Source organism: Podarcis gaigeae (assembly GCF_964106915.1).
Source record: "Podarcis gaigeae genome assembly, chromosome: 13".
Classification (NCBI taxonomy): Eukaryota; Metazoa; Chordata; class Lepidosauria; order Squamata; family Lacertidae; genus Podarcis; species Podarcis gaigeae.
In genome coordinates this window covers 19,882,407-19,909,680 of record NC_139689.1, presented here as the reverse complement: position 1 = coordinate 19,909,680, position 27,274 = coordinate 19,882,407, and the positions used below count along the sequence as shown (strand labels likewise).

The 27,274-nt window shown below is 47.2% G+C and overlaps 1 protein-coding gene across 2 annotated transcripts in view; it reads right to left on the bottom strand.

The window, feature by feature from the left end:
* LOC310829443 (scavenger receptor cysteine-rich domain-containing protein DMBT1-like) overlaps nucleotides 1-26,202 on the bottom strand; it is a gene marked incomplete at its 5' end in the record, with an annotated part of 28,258 nt that extends 2,056 nt beyond the window's left edge. Inside the window, 6 exons of one of the 2 annotated variants that reach the window (XM_083707895.1) lie at nucleotides 2,022-2,327; nucleotides 11,211-11,543; nucleotides 12,637-12,942; nucleotides 15,539-15,886; nucleotides 18,142-18,483; nucleotides 19,709-20,045. In XM_083707895.1, the coding sequence (XP_083564021.1) occupies nucleotides 2,022-2,327; nucleotides 11,211-11,543; nucleotides 12,637-12,942; nucleotides 15,539-15,886; nucleotides 18,142-18,483; nucleotides 19,709-19,937 (1,864 nt within the window). Of the gene's footprint in view, nucleotides 1-2,021; nucleotides 2,328-11,210; nucleotides 11,544-12,636; nucleotides 12,943-15,538; nucleotides 15,887-18,141; nucleotides 18,484-19,708; nucleotides 20,056-21,016; nucleotides 21,365-26,087 lie in introns of those variants that run through there. The other variant, XM_083707896.1, reaches the window with a different exon arrangement.
* Between the last annotated feature and the right edge of the window lie 1,072 nt (nucleotides 26,203-27,274).

Here is a 27,274-nt window from a genome sequence, read left to right as displayed (position 1 = left end):
CCTAGTGGGACAAAGAACAACTCCAGCCCAGATGAGAAGAGGTTCCACCCAAGAACCAAAGCCCAAAATGGAAATTTCAGAAATGTATTCTGATTTAAGGAAAGATATAAAAGATAATGCAAAGAATCTGGAGGAGAAATTGGAAAGGATGGAAAACAAGATCGAACAGAATACAAAATCAGTGGTGGACCTAACTGGACAAATCAAAGAATTATCAACAAAAACTTTAGAACTAGGAAAACCCATGCAACATTTAAAAGTAAAGACACAAGGCCTGGAAGAAACAACTAAGAAAACAAACAGGGTAAAAGAGCTGAAAGACCTCATGAGAGGTCTAAGTAAGATGCGGTAGGATTAAGTATGATGCAGGAAACTGTATGGGATTCATTTGCAGTGCTGGAAATTCAGCAGAAAGAATCAACTTTGAGATTTTGAGGGATCCCAGAGAGTGTGGAGGAGAAGAGCCAAAATAATAAAAGAAATAGCAGGCTGGTAAGAAATTGAAGAAGAGGAAGTCAACTTTTCATTGGATAAAGCCTTCATGATCAAATCAAGTTACGCAAAAGCTAAAAAAAAAAACCTACCAGGGGACTGTCTGGTGATATTCAATTCAAGAGAGATGAAAGGTAGGATACTATAGATGAACTATGAAAAAAGAGTGTGTATTAACAATACAAACATCATAATCTTGAAGGAGATTCTGACCAGATTGTTAAAGAAGAGGAACTATAAGTTCCTGACAGATTCATTGAGAGAAAATGATATACCGTACATTTTCAGACAAAGGGGAAAAGCATAGATGTAAGGACAAGTCAGTTTTGGAGGGAATATAAAAAACAACTTGGAGTCAAAACAACTGAGGGAGAAACAGGCCTAGAAGATAGAGGAGATAAACAGGAAGAAGAGAAACAAACAGACTCATAAAGTGTATATAAATTATAAGATTGGATTCAAAACGTTTGACATGGAATGTTAATGGACTGAATAATAAATTTAAAAGAAATAAAATAGAACACATTTTAATAAAACAAAATTTGCATATAATTTGTCTTCAGGAAGACATGTTGCAAAAAACACAGAAGAGTCTTAATAAACAAAAGATTAGGAAAATAATTTATAACACCACACACACACACACACACACACACACACACAAAGGGGAGTGGTAATTTATGTAAATGACAAATACGACCTGCAGCAAAATTTTAAAGATGATGAAAGAAAATCGGAATACTACAAAATATTAGAGGAAAAACTGTTTGATTATATGGATCCGAAAATAATTCTGATGTGAGATACTAATGGGGTAGTCTCCTTGGATATGGATAGGACAATAAGGAAATCAGACTCAGAGGAAGGGACACTACCCATTACCTTTTTCAATTTAGTAGAAAACCTTAACTTAATGGATATATGGAGATTTAAGCATAAGGAAGAATTGATGGATCAATGCTCCAACTGTAGGCTCCTGTTTAGGAGGAACTAATGCCAGTTTTGGGATGCGGGTGGCGCTGTGGGTAAAACCACAGTGCCTAGGATTGCTGATCATATGGCTGGGTGAGCTCCCGTCTTTCGGTCCCAGCTCCTGCCCACCTAGCAGTTCGAAAGCACCCTTAAAGAGCAAGTAGATAAATAGGTACCGCTTTATAGTGGGAAGGTAAAAGGCGTTAGGTGTGCTGCGTTGGTTCAGGCTCGCCAGAGCAGCGATGTCACACTGGCCAAGTGACCCGGAAGTGTCTGTGGACAGCTCCGGCTCCCGGCCTCTAGAGTTAGATGAGCGCACAACCCTAGAGTTTGTCAAGACTGGCCCATACGGGCAGGGGTACCTTTACCTTTACCTTTAATGCCAGTTTTAGAGCTAGCATTTTCTACCTGAGTACCTGCCAAACATTCCTGCCATTCTCTGTCTCAACGATTTTCTGCCACCAGATGAGTGAATCTATCCAGCTTTCATCTAGAAATACTTTGGGTCTTTGGCTCTACACAGGCTACACTAAACAAAACCTCTCCTACAACATTACCTGAACACCCCACACTTGCATCCTGGCTGTGATCACATCTGTGCTCTGCCAATGACTTTCTTGGGCATATGGACAGGGACGCTTCTTCTCCCGTACAGTTGACTCCCTCCAGCCAGATGGGACCCGATCCTTGGCCAAACAAGGCTCCACCAAATGCTTTGGAGGCATTTCCACAGCTCAGTTCTCTGCACACAACATGGGCGTCCTGTAAATCCCAGCCAGCATCACACACAGTCCCCCATTGCTGGTTGTGAAACACTTCAATCCGCCCAGAGCAGCGACTTGAGCCATTCACTAGGCGGAGCTCTGATGGGGAAAAAGAGGGTTGTTTGTTTTTTGAAATGCACAGCTGTCATATAACCTTGTTGTCAGGGAACTGCCATCGGAAAGACAGGAGGTGGAGAGGCTCTCAGAAGGCAGGAGAGAGTCAGCAGCGGAGGAGGGCACCAGTAGGGGGAAATCGGGAAGTCTTAAGGAGAGAGAGATGGAGGCATGGCTCAGGGACTCTTCCAGCAGTAACAGCGGAGGAGTTTCAGATCCTCCCATAAGCACCCCCACTCCTCGCCGGAAACTGTCGCGCCGAGAATCCACACGACGCGTTTCCGTCAAGGAACTTTTATGTTGGAATAGATTCCGTAGATGCCCACTGTCGGATTCTACCAGCGACTGACGGAGCCATGCTTTGGGGGCTCCGTTAGAGACAGAGGTTGGCTGGCTAGCCAAAACCCGGAGGGATCAAGCTTTACGCACAAGCAGCTCATTATCCCATCACAGCAATCCGACAGTCTCTGAAAGCAGCTTGTGCAAGCAGAGGCATCATGAGCAACCCAGCCGGAACCGGAGGAGCAGGAGCTGGAGCTGGAGCGGGTCCAAGCCTGGAAGAAAGGTACAGGGCGTTGGAGGTCCAGCTCGCGCTGCAAACGGCGAGGCTCGAGGAGAGGAGGGCTCAAGATGCGGATAAGGGGAAAACCACCCCACTCGCAAGAAAGGTGCCTGGATTGGTGCAGAAATTTGGGGGAGATCCCAGGAACTATCAAGCCTTTAGAACCGAGATGCAATATGCTCTCAATCTACAGTTTGATGACTTCCCCGATGAGGATTCTAGAGTGGCGTACGTTATTGGCCATCTAGAGGGAGGGGTGAAGGACTGGGTTAGACCCCTGATGGCAGCCAACAATGAAATCCTAAAGGACACGAGGAAGTTTTTTCGCGCCATGGACCTGATGTTTTCTAGCGAGATTGAGCAGGGAGTGGTGCGCAGGCAGTTAATGGCGTGTAAACAGGGGAGCCGATCTGTACGTGAGTACTGGACTGAGTTCACCATGTTGATACATAGACTGGGTTGGGACCTAGCGAGTGAACCCATTCAAATGCTGTTTGAAGAAGGGCTCTCTCCGGCAGTGAAAGATGAACTTTCCCAGGCGCCTAGGGCGGAGTCTATGGACCAGCTGACTAAATCTGCGCTGTCCATAGGAGCGCGCCAGGAGGCAAGAGCTTTGGAAAAGCGGGAAGGAAAGGGGGAACGTTGGAAGGATTTCCGCATTCCAGAGATTCCGGAGCAGCCTTTCCCGCCAGCAGAGCCGATGGAACTTGGAACAGCGCGTGCGCGCGCAGTTTCAAACACCAGTGAAGGGCGGAAGAAGGAGGGAAAGAGTGCCAAGAAATGTTATCTCTGCCAACAGCCAGGTCACTTTGCCAGAGTCTGTCCGCAAAGAAAGGAATGGCAAGGGATGGCGGGAACTGTTGGGGGGAAGGAGGAAGAAGAAATAAAGGAGCAAGTAAAAGCCAACGCCTGGTTGCCAACATCAGGGCACAGCAGCCAGGCCAGGGAGTAGTGAATGTGCCCACGCCGGAACCCCCAAGACCAGCGCTTGTGATAGAGGTGTTGCTGGAGCTGCCAAACGGACACCCACTAAAGATAAAAGCGCTATTGGATTCAGGCAGCTCCTGTAATTTCATGAGTAAGGAGTTTGCAGCTGAACACCAGATACAGACTATCCCGTTAAGTAACCCTCTGCAGGTGACCACGATTGATGGGAGGGAACTGTTGGGAGGAGAAGTGAGCCAACAGACTGTACCAATGATAATGAGGGTGGCAAGACACACAGAACTGATAGCGTTTAACGTAGCCACCTTGGGGGGAGCTCCTATTATTTTGGGGATGAGCTGGCTGGCACTACATGATCCGCTAGTAGGCTGGCATCAGAGGGTGGTTTCCTTTGGATCAGCACATTGCCTAGAACACTGCAAGGAGGGAAAGGCTCAGGAAGGGGCCAAGGCCACTCTAGCAGGGATGGAGGTAACGGACAAAGGGAAGGTGCCACGACAATATGCTGACTTGATTGACGTCTTCAGCGAAAAGGAAGCAGATAAACTGCCCCCGCACAGACCTTTTGACTGTCAAATTACCTTACTCCCAGGAGCACAATTGCCAGTGGGCAAGCTGTATGCAATGTCAGACAGTGAGATGCAGGAGTTAAGGGAGTTCATTGACAAGAACCTCAAGCGAGGTTTCATCAGAGAGTCACGAGCGGTGGGGGGCAGCCCAGTGTTCTTTGTGGACAAAAAAAACACGGATAAACCGAGGCTTGTAGTGGATTTCAGGGCCCTAAATGCAGTGTCAGAACCAGTGACTTTCCCCATGCCCAGAATTGATGACATTCTGACACGGGTGAGAAAAGGGAAAAATTTTACCAAGCTGGACCTTAGGGGTGCATATAATTTGATACGTGTGAGAAAGGGGGATGAGTGGAAGACCACTATGTTCACCCCCTTGGGGGCTTTTGAGTACTCAGTTATGCCTTTCGGATTACAAGGGGGCTCGGCCTGTTTTCAATCATTCATGAATCACGTCCTGGGGCCATTGCTCTACAAGAACTGCGTAGCGTTCTTAGATGACGTCCTGGTGTACTCAGAGAATGAGGAGCAGCATGTGCGAGATGTAAGAGAGGTACTGAGCAGACTGCGAGCAAACCAGCTGTGGGTGAAACTGGAGAAGTGTCAGTTTCATACCAGGGAGGTGGAATTCCTGGGGTACCGGTTGTCTGACAAGGGATTAGCCATGGATCCCAGCAAGGTTCAAGCGGTACTGGAATGGAAGACACCAAAGACCAAGAAGGACGTGCAAAGATTCCTGGGCTTCGGAAACTTCTATAGGAAGTTCATCAAAAACTTTGCCCACTTAACGGCGCCCATCACGGATTGTCTTAGCAGCAAGAAGAAATTTGTTTGGACGGAAGAGGCGCAGCGGGCGTTCGAACGATTAAAGAAGGCGTTTGCGTCGGAAGAGCAACTTTTGCACGTGGATCTACAGCAACCAATGAGAGTGGAGACTGACGCGTCAGACTGAGCGGTGGGGGCCGTGCTTCTCCAGCCGGGAAAAGATACGTCAGAATGGAGACCGTGTGCCTTCTTCTCGCGGAAGTTGAACAAATCCGAGAGGAACTACACAGTATACGACCGAGAACTGCTCGCCATTCATGAAGCATTCCGGAGATGGCGGCACTTGCTGATTGGGGCGCAGCACAAGGTTCAAGTCAGAACTGACCACAAAAATCTGGAATACTGGAGAACAGCCCGAGTGCTGAACCAGAGACAAGTGAGATGGGCCCAGGAGTTCTCCAAATTCCATTTTGAAATTTGTTACGTGCCAGGCTCGGAGAACGTAAGGGCGGACGCTCTTTCCAGGAAACCTGAGTACTTAGAGGGGGAGGGAGCGCCTGAGGAAAGGCATATAATCCCTGAGGACCACTGGGTGTGTGGGGCGGCATTGGTGGGGCAGAGGGAACTGATAGTGAGTACTGAGAACGATGAATACGCCCAAGAGAAACTCAGAGAACTCAGGAGGACAGAGGAGAACACAGGGGGGTTTGAAGAAAAGAACGGGGCGTTGTATTACAAAGGGGCACTGTACATACCCGATGGGGAACTGCGGAGCAGGGTACTCAAACTGTTGCACGACAGCCCCACAGCGGGGCACTTCGGACAGCACAAAACCATGTGGTTGGTTACCAGGGAGTTTTGGTGGCCCAAGGTGAGGGAGGACGTACGGGAATATGTCAGGGGGTGCGACAGGTGCCAGCGAGTGAAAGGGGAGAGACTGGCACCAGCGGGGCTATTAGAACCCTTACCCACACCAGAAAGGCCATGGGAGGCAGTATCCATAGATTTTATGACGGACCTGCCAAAATCCAAAGGCAAGACAGCTGTCATGGTGGTGGTAGATCTATTAACTAAGATGTGTCATTTTATAGCCTGTTCACATGCGGTCACAGCGGAGGAAACCGCCAAGTTGTTTGTAGAGCATATTTTCAGGTTGCATGGCGCCCCCTTGAGGGTGGTCAGCGACAGAGGGAAACAGTTTACTTCCAGGTTCTGGAGGAAGCTCATGAGCTTACTGCACGTGGAGGTCAATTTTTCAACTGCCCGGCACCCAGAAACAATTGGGCAAGCGGAAAGGGCAAACGGGATTTTACAACAATACCTGAGGTGTTATGTAAGTGACCGAGAAAATGATTGGGTAGATAAGTTGGCCCTGGCAGAATTTGCCTACAACAACGCGGAGAATGTGTCCACTGGGATAAGTCCCTTCCTGGCAAACTATGGGTGTCATCCCAGGGCATTTCCAGGAGAAGGAGGGGAGAGGTGGAGTGTACCGGCTGCAGAACACTTTGTTGAAGAGATGGAAGCGATCCACCGGCAACTCCAACTTAACTTAGAGAGGGCCAAGGAAGAATACAAAAGGCAAGCAGACAGAAGCCGAAGGGAAGGTGAAACCATAAGGGTGGGGGACAGGGTGTGGCTATCCACCCAAGGACTGCCGTTCAAGGGAGGGTGTAAGAAATTAAGACCCAAACGGCTGGGACCCTTTGAGATCATACAACAGGTCAATCCGGTGGCATTCAAGCTCAGATTGCCCAACCACATGAAACTGCATCCAGTATTTCACAGGTCTCTACTGTCGCCATACCGAGAGGGGCGAGAGTGGGGGGAACGTGAGGGAGAGGTCACGCAAACACCAGTAATAGAAGAAAGGGAACGCAACCCACATGTGGCAGGAATCATTGATTCCAGGTGGAGAGGGAATCAGGTGGAGTATTTGGTAGAATGGGAAGGGGAAGCGGAGTCGGAAAACACATGGGTACCGGCAGAGGAGGTCAATGACGAGATTTTAATAGAAACGTTTCATCAACGGTTTCCAAGGAAACCTCAGCCCGTGGGAAGGTTTAGGAGGGAACACTTCGGCACCACCGATGAGGAAGAGGAGTTTGAAGGGTTCCCAGAATCAGGGCAGGAAGAGGGAGCAGAATCTGAGGAGGAAGAGAACACAGAGAGAAGAGAAGGGGGGCAGTGGAGAGAAGTGTTCGAATCCGCTGATGATGAAGAGGGTTCTTTCCGGGGTTTTCCACCCTCACCGCCAGTAGAAAAGGGGGCGGGAGGGGGTGAAGGGGGCCCTGGAGGGGAGGTGGATGTCAGGGAACTGCCATCGGAAAGACAGGAGGTGGAGAGGCTCTCAGAAGGCAGGAGAGAGTCAGCAGCGGAGGAGGGCACCAGTAGGGGGAAATCGGGAAGTCTTAAGGAGAGAGAGATGGAGGCATGGCTCAGGGACTCTTCCAGCAGTAACAGCGGAGGAGTTTCAGATCCTCCCATAAGCACCCCCACTCCTCGCCGGAAACTGTCGCGCCGAGAATCCAGACGACGCGTTTCCGTCAAGGAACTTTTATGTTGGAATAGATTCCGTAGACGCCCACTGTCGGATTCTACCAGCGACTGACGGAGCCATGCTTTGGGGGCTCCGTTAGAGACAGAGGTTGGCTGGCTAGCCAAAACCCGGAGGGATCAAGCTTTACGCACAAGCAGCTCATTATCCCATCACACTTGTTTATAATTTGGGATCTAATGAATGAAATACAGGGGTTTAGAATTAAGCCACCTACTCTGCCCCCCCACATTATCCTCCTAAATAAACACCATCACCCTTTCCATGAATTATTTAATACAATCGTACCTTGGGTTTAAAATGCAGAATGCCCTCCCATCAGATGTCAAGGAAATATACGATTGAGTCAAGTTGTTTCCCCCTCACATACTTCTGGCAAAGCTGTGAGGAGAACCTGAGCTTATAGGTTAAACAGCTCAGAATGTACGTCCTGCCTACTGTGGGGTGGGGAGAGACTCTGCGTCACTTCCGAGAGTCTCAGCTCTTTGTCTTCTCTCTACTTTCGCTTTTGAGAGGAGCGAACGTGTTTTCACGATGCTGCTTGCTGTGATAGACAATGGATAGTTTTCTGCTGTAATAAAGCTGCTTTTAGTTACTAGTAAGCTCTGTGTGAGACTCTGTTTAAGCACACTGAAGAAGCACAGAAGGCAGCAGCTTTCTCTGACCGCTGCTGGACTCTGCATTTGCTCAGAGCATTGGAATGTGGACTTTGGAATGCCGAGGTCTGGCAGAGGTTGCGCAGCGAGAGCAGGCTGGACGCCAGGCTTATCTGAGCAATAAATCATCTCAGGTTATGGACGGCAGTGATACGCAATTAGAGAAATCTGCTTTGATGTGCTGTGTGCTGAGAAAGCTGAAAAGCTGCTGTTTTAGGTTGCCGGAGGAGGAAGACCAGCTTTAAGGCTCTGCCTGTAAGGAAAGCAGGGAGTCTCACTGGCTGCAAGCTGTGTGCTGCAAAGAGTCGCTGGAGGCCTCTCCTCGGAGCCGGCCAGTACGCATGAGTACTTCAAAGCCCCAAGGGAGCACCGGGGAAGGAGATGGCTGATCTCCAGGGCTGTTATGATGTCCCATTTGAAAAGCTCACAGGCCACCAAACCTGGGAAATTTGGGCCAGAAGAGCAAGGGGGTGGTTTTTGGCCACAGGGCTCTGGAGTCCAGTCCAGAAGGAGCCGACCCCACCCATGCAAGCTGCTGCTGGAGATGGTGCAGCAGACCTGGAGGCTCTGCTGAGTGAGAGAGAGCAGAGAGAGCTCTGCATGTTGAAAGCATGTGTGGACGCTTTGCTGTTGCCCCACCTGGAGGGCGTTGAGTCAGCTTAGGCCGCCTGGCAGGTGCTGAGGAATCTGTGTGAAAGCTCAGCAGGAGCTAAGAGCAGGGAGGAAGCCAAGAGCCCGTGGGGGCTGCTGGCCATGTTCCTGAAGTTACAGCTGGGAGTAGCTGCTTTGTCTCTGAGATGCCGCGTGATGTAGAGGCCCACAACCAGAGTGCTGGGGAGCGTGCAGGCCCAGGCTGTGCACCCAAAGGTGGGGGTGCAGGGAACAAATGAATGGCTGAAGAGGAAGCTGTGAGAGCTGTTGCTACACGTCGCTGTTATCGCTGTGGCGCCCCCTCCCATCTTGTGAGAGAATGTCCAGTGGAGGAACAGGAACAGCCGAAGGCCGTATCCCGTAGCAACCAGATAAAGGGCTCTTCGAAACGTGGGAAAGGAAAGCCGAAGGCAGCTGGCAGAGAGGGCTCTGAACATAAACATTTAGCAGCCTCTATGGCATCAGTCAAGAGTTGTCAACAGGATGCTGTGCTGACCTTTGTGGTTGACTCAGGTGCTTCTCATCATCTCGTGCCCTCTGGTGGATTCCTGGAGAACTGCACCTCTGTATCTTCTGGGGAAACTGTTTGTTTAGCAGATGGGACTAAACATGCTCTCATGCAGTCTGGCTCACTGTTTTGTGCTTTCTTACAGGATTTGATACAGGCGTTTGTTGTTCCAGGACTGTCCTGCGCATTGCTATCTGTCAGTGCTCTTCTTGCTGATAGCTACAGAGTGTGTTTTGAGGATAATATGTGTTATATTTCTAAGAATGGACAGCAACTAGTCAGTGTTGAATGTAAAGACAGGCTGTTTGTGCTAGAAGCTTCTTTTGCAGGTCCAGATGACACGGAGGTGGCTCAAGCACAGTGTGCCAACGTTCCAGTCCATGATGTGTGTGCCCACCTCTGGCACCGACATCTGGCTCACGTATCATGGGGTTCCGTGAAGAAGATCCCAGAGTACACTGAGGGGTGCAAAATGAAATCATGTGCTAAGTTTCTTGATTGCCGGGCGTGCAAACACGCAAAGGTGAAAACGTGCACATACCCAAGGTCTGAGAGGGTGACCACTAAGGCTTTTCAGTTAGTACATGCAGATTTGTGTGGGCCGATGTCCGTGACCAGTATGGGCGGAGCCAAATATGCGCTGGTTCTGATTGATGTTCACACTCAAACACAAAAGTGAGGCCGGGCAGCTAATCAAAGACTAGTCTTTGCAACAAGACCTGGTCCCTGACCTCAAACCTGAAATATGTGGCCTGGAATATAAAACCCAACAAGCAGGAACTCCAGAAGCAGTGCCTCCTGTTCTTCTTATATGTCAATTCAGTTACACACAAACCATTTGGTTTAACCTTCTCTGCTGAAGTTTTTCTATAGTCACAATCTCCAAGCTGTAGTTCCTGGGGACAGGAGGATGACTCCACTCCTCAGCTGCAACCCAACCCAAAAATTGCCCTTTGTGGCACATTTAGCCTTTGTGGGGGCGGGGGGGGGGACTGCTATTACACCAAATGAGAGGCTTTTATTCAAGGCCTATTGTAGTCGGTGGGAGCCATTTTCAACACAGGAATCACAGTGCAGTTGTTTTTTAGTCGTTTAGTCATGTCTGACTCTTCGTGACCCCATGGACCAGAGCATGTCAGCACTCCTGTCTTCCACTGCCTCCCGCAGTTTGGTCAAACTCATGTTTGTGGCTTTGAGAACACTGTCCAACCATCTCATCCTCTGTCGTCCCCTTCTCCTTGTGCCCTCCATCTTTCAAACACAGCATTTAGTCTTGAGGAAAAACTATTGATAGCAGGTTTCCCTCCAAGCAAAAACCTGTATGATGTGGCCTGTATAAGGAAACTCTCCTTTGCAGGGAATATGGCCTGTGTGTCAGTTGTTCCCCACCACTGCATTAAAAAAAAACCTTTAAATTTCAAAGATCCACCCTTTGAAAGTATAAGAGCTACAAGATTAGATTTTGCGTCAGACATAAGCACAAAAGGAGAGAGGGATGGAGGGGAAAGGAAAGATGCATTGTGGACTGTATCTCTTCTCCCTTCTCATGACTACTAATACCAATATGCTGCCAACAAAAGTGACAGACTGATTTAACTTATACCCAATTTCTATGTCCACAGTATGGCACCCTTTAATGCATTCACACCCATTACCTGAGCACACAACACCAACATCTTCCCAATAGTCTTCAAAATAGTCTTGAAAAATTACTTTATGCAACATGCCATATTTTTGACAGTATCTGAGAGCAGCTTCTTTCCCATAACAGGCTTTATCTTTCCACAAGAAGGGGCCATGTCCTCTTCCGAAGTGAGGTCCTTTCTCGGTTGACAAAGCAGGTCCACAGCCAACTTCCCTGCACACTACTTGGGCATCATGCAGATTCCAGAAAACAGAACGCACTGTCTTCCACTGCTGGTTGTGGAGCACCTCAACCCTTCCAGAACAAAAGCTTGAGCCGTTCACCAATCTGGTTTCTGGTGGTTCTAGAATTTTTGAAAGGCACATCTGTTGTTTCTGTGCGATAATCAGCCTCATATAACCAACAGGCTTAAATCTAATTAATGCACGAAAGGATTCATAAAGTCAGGGTGCTTAGCCAGGAATTTTGCCTCCAGAAGGTGCCATTGATGCTCTCAGCCCACCAGCCATTTTATTGTCTGGGCTTCTCTCCTGTCCTTTCTCTCTTTCCCAGGCACCCTTCCCTGCAGCCCTGGGGGACCCCTTCACCCCCAAAGTCAAAACAGCAAGCTCACCCAACCCCAGGAGGGAATCACAGGTAAAACTGTCTCTACACATGTGCGAGTGATTGTGTGAAAGAGTGCACACTTGCTGGTTTTTACAGCTCTACTATTGTGTATTGTGTACACTCATTTAATGCAACATGTGAACATCTGTAATATGGTTCAGTGACAGAAGATGTTTCCTTCAGGTGGGACACAAGGCAAAAGAAAGAAGGCAAAGGAAGATATCTAACATGTCTAAGGGTGATTCACTTTCATGAAGCCTCCATGTTGTCCAGGGGATTTCAATAAAGTGTGAAGCAACCTCTTGAAGGAAGGTCTTGCACCAATTTCTTGGCAGAACTGGATATAATTTCTTGGCAGAACTGGATATAAAGGTAAAGGTAAAGGCAAAGGGACCCCTGACCATTAGGTCCAGTCGTGGCCAACTCTGGGGTTGTGGCGCTCATCTTGCTTTATTGGCCGAGGGAGCCGGTATACAGCTTCCGGGTCCTGTGGCCAGCATGACTAAGCTGCTTCTGGCGAACTAGAGCAGCGCACGGAAACGCCGTTGACCTTCCCGCCGGAGTGGTACCTATTTATCTACTTGCACTTTGACGTGCTTTCAAACTGCTAAGTTGGCAGGAGCAGGGGCAGAGCGACGGGAGCTCACCCCGTCACGGGGATTCGAACCACCAACCTTCTGATCAGCAAGCCCTAGGCTCTGTGGTTTAACCCACAGCGCCACCTGCGTCCCAGAACTGGATATACTGCAATAATAATTTGAACTTGATAGTTGGGATTTTCCAAACTTCCCCCTACAGAGGATTCACTGACTCCTAAGAGAGAACCTTACCTGCGCACTCCACACTTGCATACTGGCTGTGGCTGCAGTTGTGCTCTCCCCAGGGACCTCTGGGGCAATCATAGAAGGATGTTTCTTCTCCTGTACAATTAACTCTCTCCAGCCAAATGGGACCAGATGCTTGGCCAAACCAAGCTTCACTTCTCACTCTTAAGGCATTTCCACAGCCCATTTCTCCACAAACAACGTTGGCATCCTGTAAATCCCAGCCAGCGCCACAAACGGACCCCCACAGCTGGTTGTGAAACACCTCAATTCGTCCAGAGCAGTTACTCGAGCCATTTATGAAACGGAGCTCTGATGGAACAAAAAAGACTTATAGTAACACATCCAGGGAAGGAACCTACAGAAATGCCTGCATGTCTTGCTGCTAGTAGAGGTAAATTATCATATTAAGATTCATGCAGGTGGAGGGGAAGATCACTTAGGGATTTACACTTAGTGTGTATCTGAAGAAGTGTGCATGCACACGAAAGCTCATACCAAGAACTGACTTAGTTGGTCTTTAAGGTGCTACTGGAATTTTTTTTGTTTTTGTTTTAGGGATTTTAGTCAGTTGTAATGAAAATAGAAACAGAAGCAGCAATTGCAGATATTTGTTGATTCATCCCATGTCAAGAATGGAGATAAATCCAGCAAATACAATCGATATTCTCTGTTGTTGCTTTCAGACCCCAAAAGATGCAGTTGGTGGCATTTGCTCCCCAATTCCATTGTATTTCCTTTGCACTAAAATGAATGAGGTGGGAAAATATAGTGGCAGCATAACTTATGTAATTAATTGCATAATTTTACCACAGTCCACAATGAGAAAAAGGACTTGTCAGAAGACAAACTGCAGGGGAAGGGGAACACTTGTCAGGAGCTGCAGCCAGCCAGCTTACTCTCCAACATTTCTCAGATGAAAAAAGGGGCATTAGCATATATTAGCCAGTAGCAGCTTGGGACCAGTTTACCTATGAGTATATCTGTCTCCCTGCCTGCCGACTGCACTCGTCAGATGAGAGTGAGGCTGTGCTTTTCATACTGCAGCTCCAGCCCTCTAGAATAAGGCGTCACCTGAAATCAGAAAAGCACCTAACAATTTGATATTTGGCACCTTTTCAAAAATTTTACTTAAATGGCTTTCCACAATGCACGTGACCCAGTCATTTTAGAGAATAAAAACTGTATAATTTTAGAAATGGTTTCATAGGGTGGTATAAATAAAGTTTTACTCAGAGTTGACCCACTGAAATTAACGGGCCTAACTCAGTCATCTTAATGTTAGTGGATCTACTCTGAGTAAAATGCAGTAGAATACCACACACAGTCTCCATTTACTGGGTTTGTAACCTTTAATGTTTTGTTTTATCTTATTTTATTAGACACTGCTTCAGTAACTTTTTGTTGTGGAATAGTTTATGAATCTGTAAATTAAAATAAAGAGTTCCAACTTCCCCTAGGTGGACCCTGGGGACAGGTGGGAACAGGGCAGACTCCCCCCCCCACTCCCTACAGGTCCCCCCCCCCACTCCCTACCTCCCACTAACTACTTTAAGACTCCCATTTCAATCGTTTTGAAAAATGCATTGAAATTGCTATAGCTCATCTAGTGTCACAATTGTATATTGCACTTTACAACACATTCAAAACGTTTTATTTGCATATGTAGCTGAGCCAAAAAACCAAGCTGAGGGACACCTACAAGTCTGCAAGAAATGATGTCAGAGGTTTTTGCCCAATTCCAGCTCTCTTGCCACCCAACAACCCTTTTAAAAGTTTGTCTACCGAGCTTGTTGGGAAACTTGCCAAGATTGGTGCCAGGGAAGACCATCACACTGTAATGTGTAACATGTTTACTCAGCAGAAAGTCCCACTGAGTTCAAAGGTATTTATTCCTAGGGAGTGCATTGCAGCCAAGAGAGAATTAGTGCAACAAGAGGAGCCAGGGCTCATACGAAGTGAGAGACCTGCAGCAGTCATCCTGCTCCTTGCACCAAGGCTCACTTCAACCAGCCACAAGCCTGACTCCCTGCCTTGTCAGTCCCACTCCTTTTCCCCACTCAGCTGCATACCCTGGAGCCTCAAATTTCAGTGGCACCCTGTGAGGCCGAAGTCCGCCTCCCCAACTTCTCGCCTTCTATTGGACGTAATAGCGATGGCACCTGCTGCACAGCCCCAGAAGCTCTGTGCCCAGTGCCACCACACCAGTTACGCTCGGGGCAGTTGGTGGGTATGAGTCAGTCCATGACAACAGTGCTGCAAGAACCTGCACCTTTTCCATGATAGGAATTACCATATTTTTCACTCTATAAGACACTCCTGACCATAAGCTGCACCTAATTTTTGGAGGAGGAAAACAAGAAAAAAAATATTCTGAATCCCAGAAGCCACAACAGCAAGAGGGATCTGGCTTCTGGGATAGCCTCTTGCTGTTCTGGCTTCTGGGATAGCCATGCGAAGCCCCCTGCCCTCAAGAGGCTTTGTGCGGCTAAGCCAGGAGCCAGGACAGCAAGAGGGATCGCTGCGCAGCGATCCCTCTTGCTGTCCTGGTTTATGGGATAGCCGCGCACAGCTTCTCCCGGGCAGTGGGATGAAGGCTCCCCCAAGAGCCGTACTCCCTTTAAAGAGCGTGTGGAGCATGTGTGCGGCTCTTGGGGGCTTTTCCCCGAGGAGGGAGAAGGGTAGCCGCCCTCACTCCTCAGGGAAAGCCCCCAAGAGCCGCACGCACGCTCCACGCAGCTCTTTAAAGGGAGCGCTGAGCAGAGCCTCCCGCCTGCATTCGCTCCATAAGACGCACACACATTTCCCCTTATTTTTTAGGAGGGGAAAAGTGTGTCTTATAGAGTGAAAAATACGGTACTTCTTCCCAAGGCTTCTTATTCGAGAGTAATGCAGATAATGAACTTACTTGAGCATACAACCGCAGCAGCATTTCGATCACTGCAGTTCAGTGCCCCCCAAGACCTTGCTGGGCATTGACCGAGAGTTGATTCTGTCCCTGTGCATTGGACATCATTCAGCCATATGGGGCCAGTGCCTCTTCCAAATTCTGCATTCTGTAGGGCTGATCTTGCATCTCCGCAACCCAACTGCCGGCATACAACTCTGGCATCCTCCAGGTCCCAGCCGTGACCACATACAGTGCCCCACTGGCCATGAAGGAGCACTTCAACCCTTCCACTGCAGCGACTTGAGCCTCCTGCCAGCCTGATTTCCACTTGGGATGAGTTTGCAGCATCTGAGTCTGAAGCTACACCTGGGTCAAGCAAATGCCAGAGAGTGGGTGAGGAAATGGGATTACAGAAATTCATCCTATGTATAACCATTCTGAAAGTAGCAACAGGATATAAAAAGTGGGTGAGAAAAAGGGGAGTGAGAAAAAGTGGGTGAGAAAAAGGGGACCACCGTGTTGCTGGATCAGACCAACATCCATGCTCTTTATAAATTTCCAGCAGCATCCAATCAGTCAGTGCATAAAACTGGGAGCCCATCCCATCCCATGGATTTTTTAAAAATATTGTTTTGTGAGCTGTTTAGAAGGCTTTTAGGCAGAAAAAAAATGACATAGAAATACCGTATTTTTTGCTCCATAGGACACACTTTTTTCCTCCCATAAAGTAAGGGGAAATGTGAGTGCTTCACAGGAAAGTCACTGCGCAGAGAGGGAGGACTGCGCAGTGCCCCTTCAGCCATGTGCCTGCCTGGAAACCAGAGGAGGAACAGAAGGTTCTCCTCCTCCAGCTTCGTAGCGAGGCACCTGTCCTGCGAAGCCGGAGGAGGAACAGAAGAAGAACCTTCTGTTCCTTCTCCAGCTTCGCTTGAAGGGGCGCTGAAGGAAAGCTTTGCTTCTGCACATGATTCTGGCAAACCGTTCTAAGCTGAAACATTCCTAGAATGTTCAGTTCACATTGAGTTTGTACCCTGACCTGTTCTTAATGCATAGTTGACCACATCTACGGATTAATGCTATATCAATCACTAGTTAGTCTAGTTCGGTGCTCCCTTTCCCAGCCTTTAATCTATCGGTGATTAATGCCTATATGCAACCTTTTGCTTTGTACTTGTGTTAACCAATCAGCAATAAGCACATACATGGCAATGCTGTAATATTCAATAAAAGAGACTCCTCGAGACTTGCTCGAGAGGTGCCTCCCAGATGACACTCGCTACCTGTCTGTCGTTATTTCAACCCAACATCGCGCTGCGCAGTTCTCCCTCTCTGTGAAGGAGAGGCGCTGCGCAGAGAGGGAGAACTGTGCAGTGCCCCTTCAGCGATGCGTCTGCCCTGGCTTCTGCTTTAGCCCTGCGCAGCCTCTTCGGGCAGGGAGAGCCTTCATCCCGCTGCCCTGAATAGGCTTGGCACAGTTATCCCAGAAGCCAGAACAGCCACACGGTATCCCAGAAGCCAGATCCCTCTTGCTGTTCTGGCTTCTGGGATTTAAAATATTTTTTTCTTGTTCTCCCCCCCCCCCAAACTAGGTGCATCTTATCATCTGGTGCATCCTATAGAGCGAAAAATATGGTATATCCATAGCAAACTCAAAAATATAGCCTTTTGCTATATACACCATGCACAGCAGACTAATACGTAGTTAAAAACAAAACAAACAAAAAACCCACACCTTTCATCACTACATCACTTAGTATATAAGTAATCATAGTGTGTTTAGTTACAGGTTGGATAGTTGTAGTCTTGCCCCAGCAGGTTACAGAAACCCAAGAAATGTTTTCTGCAAGTGCTTCATTCCAGAATGGCAATTCATGTTGGTTCTTCCCTCTTAGATCTCTAGCTTCATTATTTATCAGATCTCTCTTCTTCAACCATATTCCACGAGAACTTTCCTCTTTGGGAGTTTTGCTGGCTGCAGTCTTGCTGGCTCCCTGTTTCCCCTAAAACACCATATAGGCGCCAACTCCAGGGGTGGGGGTGGGGTGGGAGGCTGGGCACCCACAAAGTCAATGAACAAAGTCGGAGAGGGGCAGCCATCCAGCCTCTGCAGTGACGTCTTTCAGCTCTGCCCTCCGCAGCCAGTCAGCGAGTCACCCTTTTCCAGGAGGGGGGGTGGCCTCGGATGCGGAGGCATCTGAGCCCCTCCCCACGAAAAAGGGTGCCTTGCTGGTGGCAGAGAGGAGGAAGAGGATCCGCCAGAAGACACAGATGTGTGTCATCACACACATGCACAACCTTGCATCACTTTTTTGGAGGAGCAGCTCTCCAAAAACGCGATGAAACATTGAGAGTCTTACATGTAACATTACACAGACAACATGCAGGCATGTTGCGGCGGTGGGCACCCATGATCCTGAGGGCAAGATGGCGGCCCTGCCATAAAGGACAATTCTGTGCCCTCAGTCTTTTCCCCCTCTATATGTCTCCAAATCATGTGATTTTGTATGATTTTTGACAACAATTATGGTCTGTGTTGTGAGAATAGGAACAGGCAAAGCACTGGCACTGGTTGCCTTCAGGGACTGGGAAAGTGCAAATCAAGCCTTAGTTTATGAACTTACCTGAACACACAAGAACAGCATATTGACAAGGGTTTAAGATTTTTGAAAGCCTTCCTTGGCACTGATAGATGGCTGATTCTGTTCCTGCGCAAATGCTGTCTCTTAGTGTGATAAAGTCAGTTCTTGTTCTCCATTGTTCCTCCTTTGTAGAGAGGATTACATCTCCACAGTCTAGCTGTTGGCATATAGCTCTGGCTTTCTCAATATTCATGCCATCGTCACAAACAATGTTCCATTGACCATTAAGGAAAATTTCAACCTTTCCACTGCAGCGACTTTGACCTTCCACCAGCCTGATTTCCACGGGGCCTAAACCTGCAATATCTGTTGAACGCTTCAGACCTGGGTGAAGCAAATTCAGGATAGTGGGTAAGAGGAGTGGGTAAGTTGTCCTTTGTGCAATTATGTTGAAAGTAGCATCAGGATAGAAAAAGTGGATAGCTTAAAAGGGCATAACTACTATCTTGCTGGATAAGATCAGCTAGTTAAGACCACCCACAGCCTCTAGATGCCATTAGCTGCTCACAAGCCCCACATAGCAGTGGTGACCATCCTATATTCTTTGTCTTAAATGCCCAGTATCCTGCCTCTGACTGTGGAGGTTACAATGAGCTATCCTGGCTGAAGTGTGTTGGTGGAGCCATTCCTCCATGCTAATGTACCTGCAGGACTGAGAGGGAGAAAAAGAAGTCAAGCTGTTTGAAGGTCTTTCATATGCCAAAGAACCATATTTATCACTGGTGAAGCTTGGTAATTTTGGACCATGGACATACATCTGCCAACCCTTCTGCAATCAGTTGTGGATCACACAGTGTTTCTCTCCACTGACCCACCCTGCCCCTGCTATTCCATGCTCTACATCTGCTTCTACAGTACATTCCTGATATGCAAGAAGAACAAAACAAGCAAATGGCAGTTTCCCAACCCTGATTGGGTTGATGGATTTTTTTATTGAGCAGTGATGCTGATTGGTTTGAGGGAAAGCTGGATGACATCTCAAACTACCCAGTGCATTCTTCCATTATTCTCCTCATGGCAAAAAGTCTGATCTTTGGCGGAGGGGTGCGGGTGGCACAACCTCTCCCACTCAGATTTAATTTCGCAGCCTAAATTTGCCAGTATGTGGTTGAATCCAACCTGAAAAACCCAGGGACTGTCTGGCGGAGGCCAAAGTTTACTTTTTCTGACAATAAGCATGTTTATTTTGGAATAAGCACCATTTTGGAATCAGTATGTGTGAAAATATATTTTAAAGAAATAATAAAATAAGCATTGTTTCAAGACGATTGGATGATTTCCTGACATATGTACACATACACATGGATTTTTTCTTCTGTTTTGACTTGTTATGGGTTTTTTAAAATCTTTTAAAGTATTCTATGGTTTCCCTTTCCCTATTATGCTTTATTATGACTAATGTTGGGTTTTTCCTTTCGTTTTTCAGAATTGTAATCTGCTTTGAGATGCCTTCTTAGCCATGAAGAGCAGGCTGTAAATATTTGAAATAAATCCTGATAATGTGAAAACCAACAAACATGTAGGATCAATTCATAGTTTATGAACTCACCTGAGCACACAACACCTGCATCCTGCTCATGTCTGCAGTCATGTTCTCCCCATGGCATTTTGGGGCTCTGATAGAGATTTGATTCTGTCCCTGTGCATCGGACATCATCCAGCCAGATGGGGCCAGTGCCTCTTCCAAATTCTGCATTCTGTAGGGCTGATCTTGCATCTCCGCAGCCCAGCTGCCGGCATACAACTCTGGCATCCTCAGGGTCCCAGTATGACTGCATACTGTACCCCACTGGCCATTATGCAGCAATTCAACTCTTCCCCTGCAGTGATTTGAACCATTCACCAGCCTGATTTCCACTCGACTTGAGTCTTCAGCATCTGAATCCAACGTCATGCCTGAGGAAAGGAAATTCCAGAGAGTGAGGTAGCACATGAGACAAGATGTAGTTCTCTTCTGCATGATCATTTTGAAAGCAGGACAGTGGATAAGATAAAGGGACAAGCCATAAGGCTAAAAATAGTCCTGCTTCCTGTGAGGCAGGCTTTTTGCTTTGAGAATTCAGGCAGATTGAAGGGGAGACTTGGAAAAGTGGAAGAAAGGCTAGAGGAAAAGCAGTATTTTTTTAAATATTTGAATTAAGGGACTTAAAAAATATGAATCAAAATAGAGATGCAATATGTACTTTTCCTTGTTTATTTGTTTGTTTTGTAACACAAGAAAATATTTAATGAAAACTAATTTTTTTTAAAAATCAACATCAACCCTGGGGCTATGTTTCTGACTGTTCTTGGGGTTAATTCCATGTTGAAGTACTACAGTTTCTCCAGATTTAATGCTCAGAAGTGTAGAAACAAAAGTTATGACCAAAAGAGTGAATGGGAGCGAATGGCAGTTCTGAAGATTCGGAGTTCAGAATCTGAATTTGGATTGCCAAGTCTAGACTCTTACTGCATCATTGGGCAGGGCTTGCACAGTGCTTGTATTTATTTACCACTTCAGAGAGACAGCTGTTCCCTCATTCTCCTTTTACCTGTCAACAATACTTTCAAAAGAAAAAAAAATCACCATCTAGAAAGTAGCTAGTAAATTAATCTTGAGAAGACTTGGTCACATCTGGGATTGACAATTTTATTACTGGTCTCTGATTTGGGGTTTTAAAAGCAATTGGTCATGTAGGCTTTGCGAGGTAATTATGCTTCTTTCCAGCCAATGAAAAGCTTCACTTGCAAGATCTTGCATATCAGGCTGGCCTAAAAGGCACAGGATTCATTCAGGAAACATTTTCTGGTCAACTCTAATGTACATGATAATGTAAAAAGCAAACAAAACAGGGTTTGACATAAGTGATCAACTTACCTGAGCAGACAACACCAGCATCTTCCTCATATGTGCAGTCATGCTCTCCCCAGTTGCTTGCAGGACACTGACTGAGCTCTGCTTCTGTCCCTGAGCATCGGACCTCATCCAGCCAGATGGGTCCAGTTCCCCCCCAAAATTGTGCTTCAAGTGTGGCTGATATTGCAGGTCCACATCTTAGCTGTTGGCACACAACTGTGGCTTCCTCGATGCCCCAATCATCATCACAAATGGTGCCCCATTGGCCATTATGGAGAAATTCAACCATTCCATTGCAATGACTTGTACCATTCACCAGCCTAATCTCCAGCTGTCCTGCTTCTGCAATAGATGAGTCCAGCACCACACCTGGGCAAACCCAAGTTCAGAGAACCAGTTAGCAAGTCAGATGAGATTTCTCCCCACCTATAACAATTTTTAAAATAGCATCAGGAAAGAAAAAGTGGAGGATAAAGGGCTGTGACTGTTGGCTATTTGTAGATTAGTTGCTTTGCAGAGAGCTTGCTAGGGAGACCACACATTACAAGGAACTCAAAATAACTTTTGCTAGGTTTTAATAACAAAAACAAAAACTCCTTCTACATTATAATATATCAATAAGCATGACCCAATCACCAGGGTACTGTGAGAGCTAGGTGCTGCTCTTTATATACTATACCCAATTGCTGACACAGCTTAATTAAGACAACTAAAAAGCACCTGCTGGACATGGGTGGCACTGTGGGTTAAACCACAGAGCCTAGGACTTGCCAATCAGAAGGTCGGCGGTTCGAATCCCCATGACGGGGTGAGCTCCCATTGCTTGGTCCCTGCTCCTGCCCACCTAGCAGTTCAAAAGCACATCAAAGTGCAAGTAGATAAATAGGTACCACTCCAGCGGGAAGGTAAACGGTGTTTCCATGCACTGCTCTGGTTCGCCAGAAGCGGCTTAGTCATGCTGGCCACATGACCCAGAAGCTGTATGCCAGCTCCCTCTGCCAATAAAGTGAGATGAGCACTGCAACCCCAGAGTTGGTCACGACTGGACCTAATGGTCAGGGTTCCTTTACCTTTACCTTTAACAGCACCTGCTATATTGCTTCACAGCTGTAAAACTAGGTCACGTTATTTGCTCTGGCCCTTAAAGACATACACATCTTGTGGAACAATAACGAACCTTCAAATTTAAAGAAACCATTCAACAGTGACAACTGTCTTGCTGGCCGGAAAATATCTGTTTGTTTGTTTGTTTGTTTGTTTGTTTGTTTGTTTGTTTGTTTGTTTGTGTCAGGGGTTCAGAAGGAGAGACACAGGAGGGGGAGCAAATGGAGAGTGAGGAGGAGGAGTACGAGGGGGGCGCAGGCAGTGACAGTGGCCAGAGTTATTCCACAAGCCTCTCTAGCGAATCGGAGGACTCACAGAAGGGAGCGCCGGTGGCCAGAGCGAGGGGGGTTCCAGGGGGGAAGCCCCAGGAGGAAGGGGCCAGCGGGGAGTCCCTGAGCAGCAGTTGGAAATCAGGACCAGCTTCTCCACCAGAGCGCAGTGGGGAGGGGGAGTCCCAGGAGTCGGGACCAGTGTCCTCACCACCAGAGGGAGGAGAGGAGTCAGGTTTGGGAACGCCCACATCAGGAAACGGGGAAACGGTCAGAAGGAAAGTCACCGGCTGGGCGCGCGCGCCAAGTTCAAATGTACAGGAGCGCGGCACAGCGGGGAGCCCGGGAAGGGAGCCAGGTCCTAAAGCCCGCCGGAGGGAGGGGCAAGACTCAGGAGGCTCAGCGTCAGAGGAGTCCAGGAAGGAGGAAACCCCAGAGGTCAGAAGGACCCAGTGAAGGAAAGAACAGCGTAGGAGGTGGAGCCGGGCTAGAATCTTAAACTGGTGTGGGTGGAGCAGTGAGTCAGAGGGGACTTAGCCGGTCTAGCGTCAAGACGTGGGTCTGCACGCCCAGAGCTTGGAAATGGAAACTAAACTTCAATAAAGACTTTTGTATATAACATCCACTGGGCGTTGGTCCTCTGTGAGCTGGGACCTAGCGGCAGTCCTGACAGTTTGTTTGTTTGTTTGTTTGTTTGTTTGTTTGTTTGTTTTGGGGGGAAATTGGCAAAACAAATAAACAAAAGAGAAAGAAGAAACAACAACAAGAAAAAAAAAATCTTCTGGTTCTGCATGTGGCTCTTTGCAATAATAATCCAGACTTTCCCCCTCCACTGCTTGCATACACTCAACCTGGGTATCAAACATATTCCAGTGAGACTTAATTAGATTCCTTAAGTGCAAGTTTTAAAAACTGGGGGAGACAACCAGCAAGGATATTATGAGATGGAAACTGGAAGATTTCACTCTAATGGATAGACTAGCTCTAACCAAAATGGTTATCTTCACTAGATTGAACTTTTCTCTCCCCCCCCCCTGAAAAATAGGTGCTGGTACTCACCATGAAGTTGTTATACTAAGTGCCACACTTTTAAACAACAGTAATAATAGAGGTGCCAGTACTGCATACCCTTACCCTTACTGCTAGGTGCTTTAAATCTATATTTCCACTGCCACTGCATATACAAAGCTCCTGAATGATGACTACCTCTAGCACGGCTGGTCAATTATTATTACTATTTTTATTATTATTAATTAAAATTCTATACCACCCTTCATCTCAAGATCACAGGGTGGTCTACAATATAAAGCAAAGAATAAGGGTAAAGGTAAAGGGGACCCCTGACCATTAGGTCCAGTCGTGGCCTACTCTGGGGTTGTGGCCGAGGAAGCCGACATACAGCTTCTGGGTCATGTGGCCAGCATGACTAAGCCACTTCTGGCAAACCAGAGCAGCGCACGGAAACGCCATATACCTTCCCTTCAGAGTGGTACCTATTTATCTACTTGCACTTTGACATGCTTTCGAACTGCTAAGTTGGCAGGAGCAGGGACTGAGCAACGGGAGCTCACCCCGTTGTGGGGATTCGAACTGCCAACCTTCTGATTGGCAAGTCCTAGGCTCTGTGGTTTAAACCACAATGCCACCCGTGTCCCAAAGCAAAAAATACATACTATAATAACAGACAAAAATAATACCCCCCCAGTATTTAACTTTCTTTCAAAACTCCTATCCAATCGCCCCTCACTTCCAACATCACAACCACACAATTTCCCCCTAATTGACCTAATATACTTGCCTACACATTTTGCACAATACATACCATCACATACAAGTTTACCATAATCAGTAGTTGTACAATATTATGAACACAGGCAGCAGAACCTCATACATGGCAAAGGTGGAGCTGTCAAATACGAAAAATGATGTCAAATATGAAAAATGGATGTCAAATATGAAAAATGTCATCTTCCTGGCTCAGTTCCTGACCCACATAAAGAGTCTCCCCACTTTCTCTTCCTTGCTGCTGCTCCTGTCTATCAACTCTTTAGAACGTGCTCCTTCCCAGCTCTGGCTGGAAAACTGGAAGAAATCTTCAGCCAGGGTTGGAAATCTCAAGAGAAAGCTGGAGAATACCCAACACTCATTTTGGGTGCTTTATGGTGTAAATTGCAAATATACAAAGACTAAGCAGAGCTAAAACTAGATAAGAGTTCCCTCTCTCTACAAGAATGTAGAGCCTGGGAGAGACAGTCTGCGGAAAGAGGCCCGAAAATGCTCCATTTGCTTTCAACCTCCACTGGAAGAGATTGCCCACTTGGAGCTGCCTGGAGTCCTGTATCCTGAGCCTCTTCATTACTTTCCCCTAGGTATGGTAGCAGTGGCGCAAAATTTGGAAGGAAGATTGGGAAAGGAGTACGACAAGGCTGTATTTTGTCTCCCTGCTTATTTAACTTATATGCAGAATTCATCATGCGAAAGGCTGGGCTGGATGAATCCCTAGCCGGAATTAAGATTGCCGGAAGAAATATCAACAACCTCAGATATGCAGATGACACAGCCTTGATGGCAGAAAGTGAGGAGGAATTAAAGAACCCTTTAATGAGGGTGAAATTGAAGAGTGCAAAATATGGTCGGAAGCTCAACATCAAAAAAACGAAGATCATGGCCACTGGTCCCATCACCTCCTGGCAAATAGAAGGGGAAGAAATGGAGGCAGTGAGAGATTCTACTTTCTTGGGCACCATGATCACTGCAGTTGGTGACAGCAGCCACGAAATTAAGACGCCTGCTTCTTGGGAGAAAAACAATGACAAACCTAGATAGCATCTTAAAAAGCAGAGACATCACCTTGCTGACAAAGGTAAAAGCTATGGTTTTCCCAGTAGTGATGTATGGAAGTGAGAGCTGGACCATCAAGAAGGCTGATCGCTGAAGAATTGATGCTTTTGAATTATGGTGTTGGAGGAGACTCTTGAGAGTCCCATGGACTGCAAGAAGATCAAACCTCTCCATTCTGAAGGAAATCAGCCCTGAGTGCTCACTGGAAGGACAGATAGTGAAGCTGTGGCTCCAATACTTTGGCCACCTCATGAGAAGAGAAGACTCCCTGGAAAAGACCCTGATGTTGGGAAAGATGGAGGGCACAAGGATAAGAGGACGACAGAAGACAAGATGGTTGGATAGTGTTCTCAAAGCTACCAGCATGAGTTTGACCAAACTGCGGGAGGCAGTGGAAGACAGGAGTGCCTGGCGTGCTCTGGTCCATGGGGTCATGAAGAGTCGGACACGACTAAACGACTAAACAACAACAACAAAAGCACTGAGAAATGTGTTTGGAAGTAAGCATCTGCTCTGGCAGGAACCGATGGAGATGCCAAACCTATAAAGGTCGACCAGAGGGAAAGCTGGGTGGAGCTGCAGAACCAGTGAGGTCAGGGTTGGCAAGTACAACTGGCCATTAAGATGTCAAAATAACAGCCTTGGGAGAAAGAGAGGCCATGGCACTGAGCTCCTGTTTTGTCCCATCCCACTACCCTCCCAAATTAGTATTTTCTTGTCTGCTGATACTCAACTCCAAGCACTTGCCTCTGACCAGGCAGCCACCATTCTGGAAAGGAGAGGATTCTATTAATAAAAAGGTAACTGAACAGCAGGAACCAAAGCTGGGTCTCTGGTCCTCCCACCCAGCCACTGCACTGATCATCAGTGATACTAACCCAGGAAGAAAATGCTGAAAGAGAACTTCATGCTGAAAGACCATTCAGCCCAGTAGCCAGGGGTGTCCTTTTCTAATGTCCCATGAAGGAAGATCTCCTCTGGAGGCTGCGGCATTTGAACTATCACACTCGCCTGCAGCGTAGCTGTTTCCTATCATACATTGTTTCCTTTGATCTGAGGGGATGGGTTGCCTTTTTAACCAACCAGCACCACATGACAAAAAAACTTCTCTTATCAGTGTGCAGTCACTGCATGCAAGGAGCCCACAAATGGACATATTTTTCATGTTGTGTTTAGCCTGGACTATGTGAACATGTGTTTTCTGATGCCTCATCAAGCAAATTATTGGATCCTTAGGAGCACTGCTGTGGTGAATGAGATTGAATCTCACTTTAATATTTTGAAGCTGGGGTGGGGTGGGGGGTGGATCTGGATTCTGTCTCATGTTAAACCTCCAAAGTATACTTTTCCAGGATGTGCGGAATCACCTAGTTACCAGACCAAGTTACTTAAGCGACTTAGTGTATCCAAATATATATAAAAAATAAGAAAATTGTCCAGTAGCACCTTAGAGACCAACTAAGTTTGTTCTTGGTATAAGCTTTCATGTGCAGGCACACATTTGAAGAAGTGTGCATGCACACAGAAGCTTATACCAAGAACAAATTTAGTTGGTCTCTAAGGTGCTACTGGACAATTTTCTTATTTATATTTATGTATTTCGACTGCATCAGACCAACAGTGCTGCCTACCTGAATCTTAGTGTATCCAGTCACAGAACAAAGCAGCTGATGAGTTTGTGAGCTCCTGGGACTTTGAAGAAGATATCAGCCTTCCAGTAGCCTGGTTCAAAGAACATGCCAAGCCCAAACGTGACTTAGCCGGTAAAGGTAAAGGAATCCTGGACGATGAAGTCCAGTCAAAGAGAGCTTTCCGGGTCATGTGGCCAGAATGACTAAACCGCTTTTGGTGCAACGGGACACAGTGACGGAAACCAGAGTGCACGGAAACACCATTTACCTACCTGCCACAGCAGTACCCAGTGTGGTGTAGTGGTTAAGAGCGGTAGTCTTGTAATCTGGTGAACCGGGTTCGATTCCCCGCTCCTCCACATGCAGCTGCTGGGTGACCTTGGGCCAGTCACACTTCTCTGAAGTCTCTCAGCCCCACTCACCTCACAGAGTGT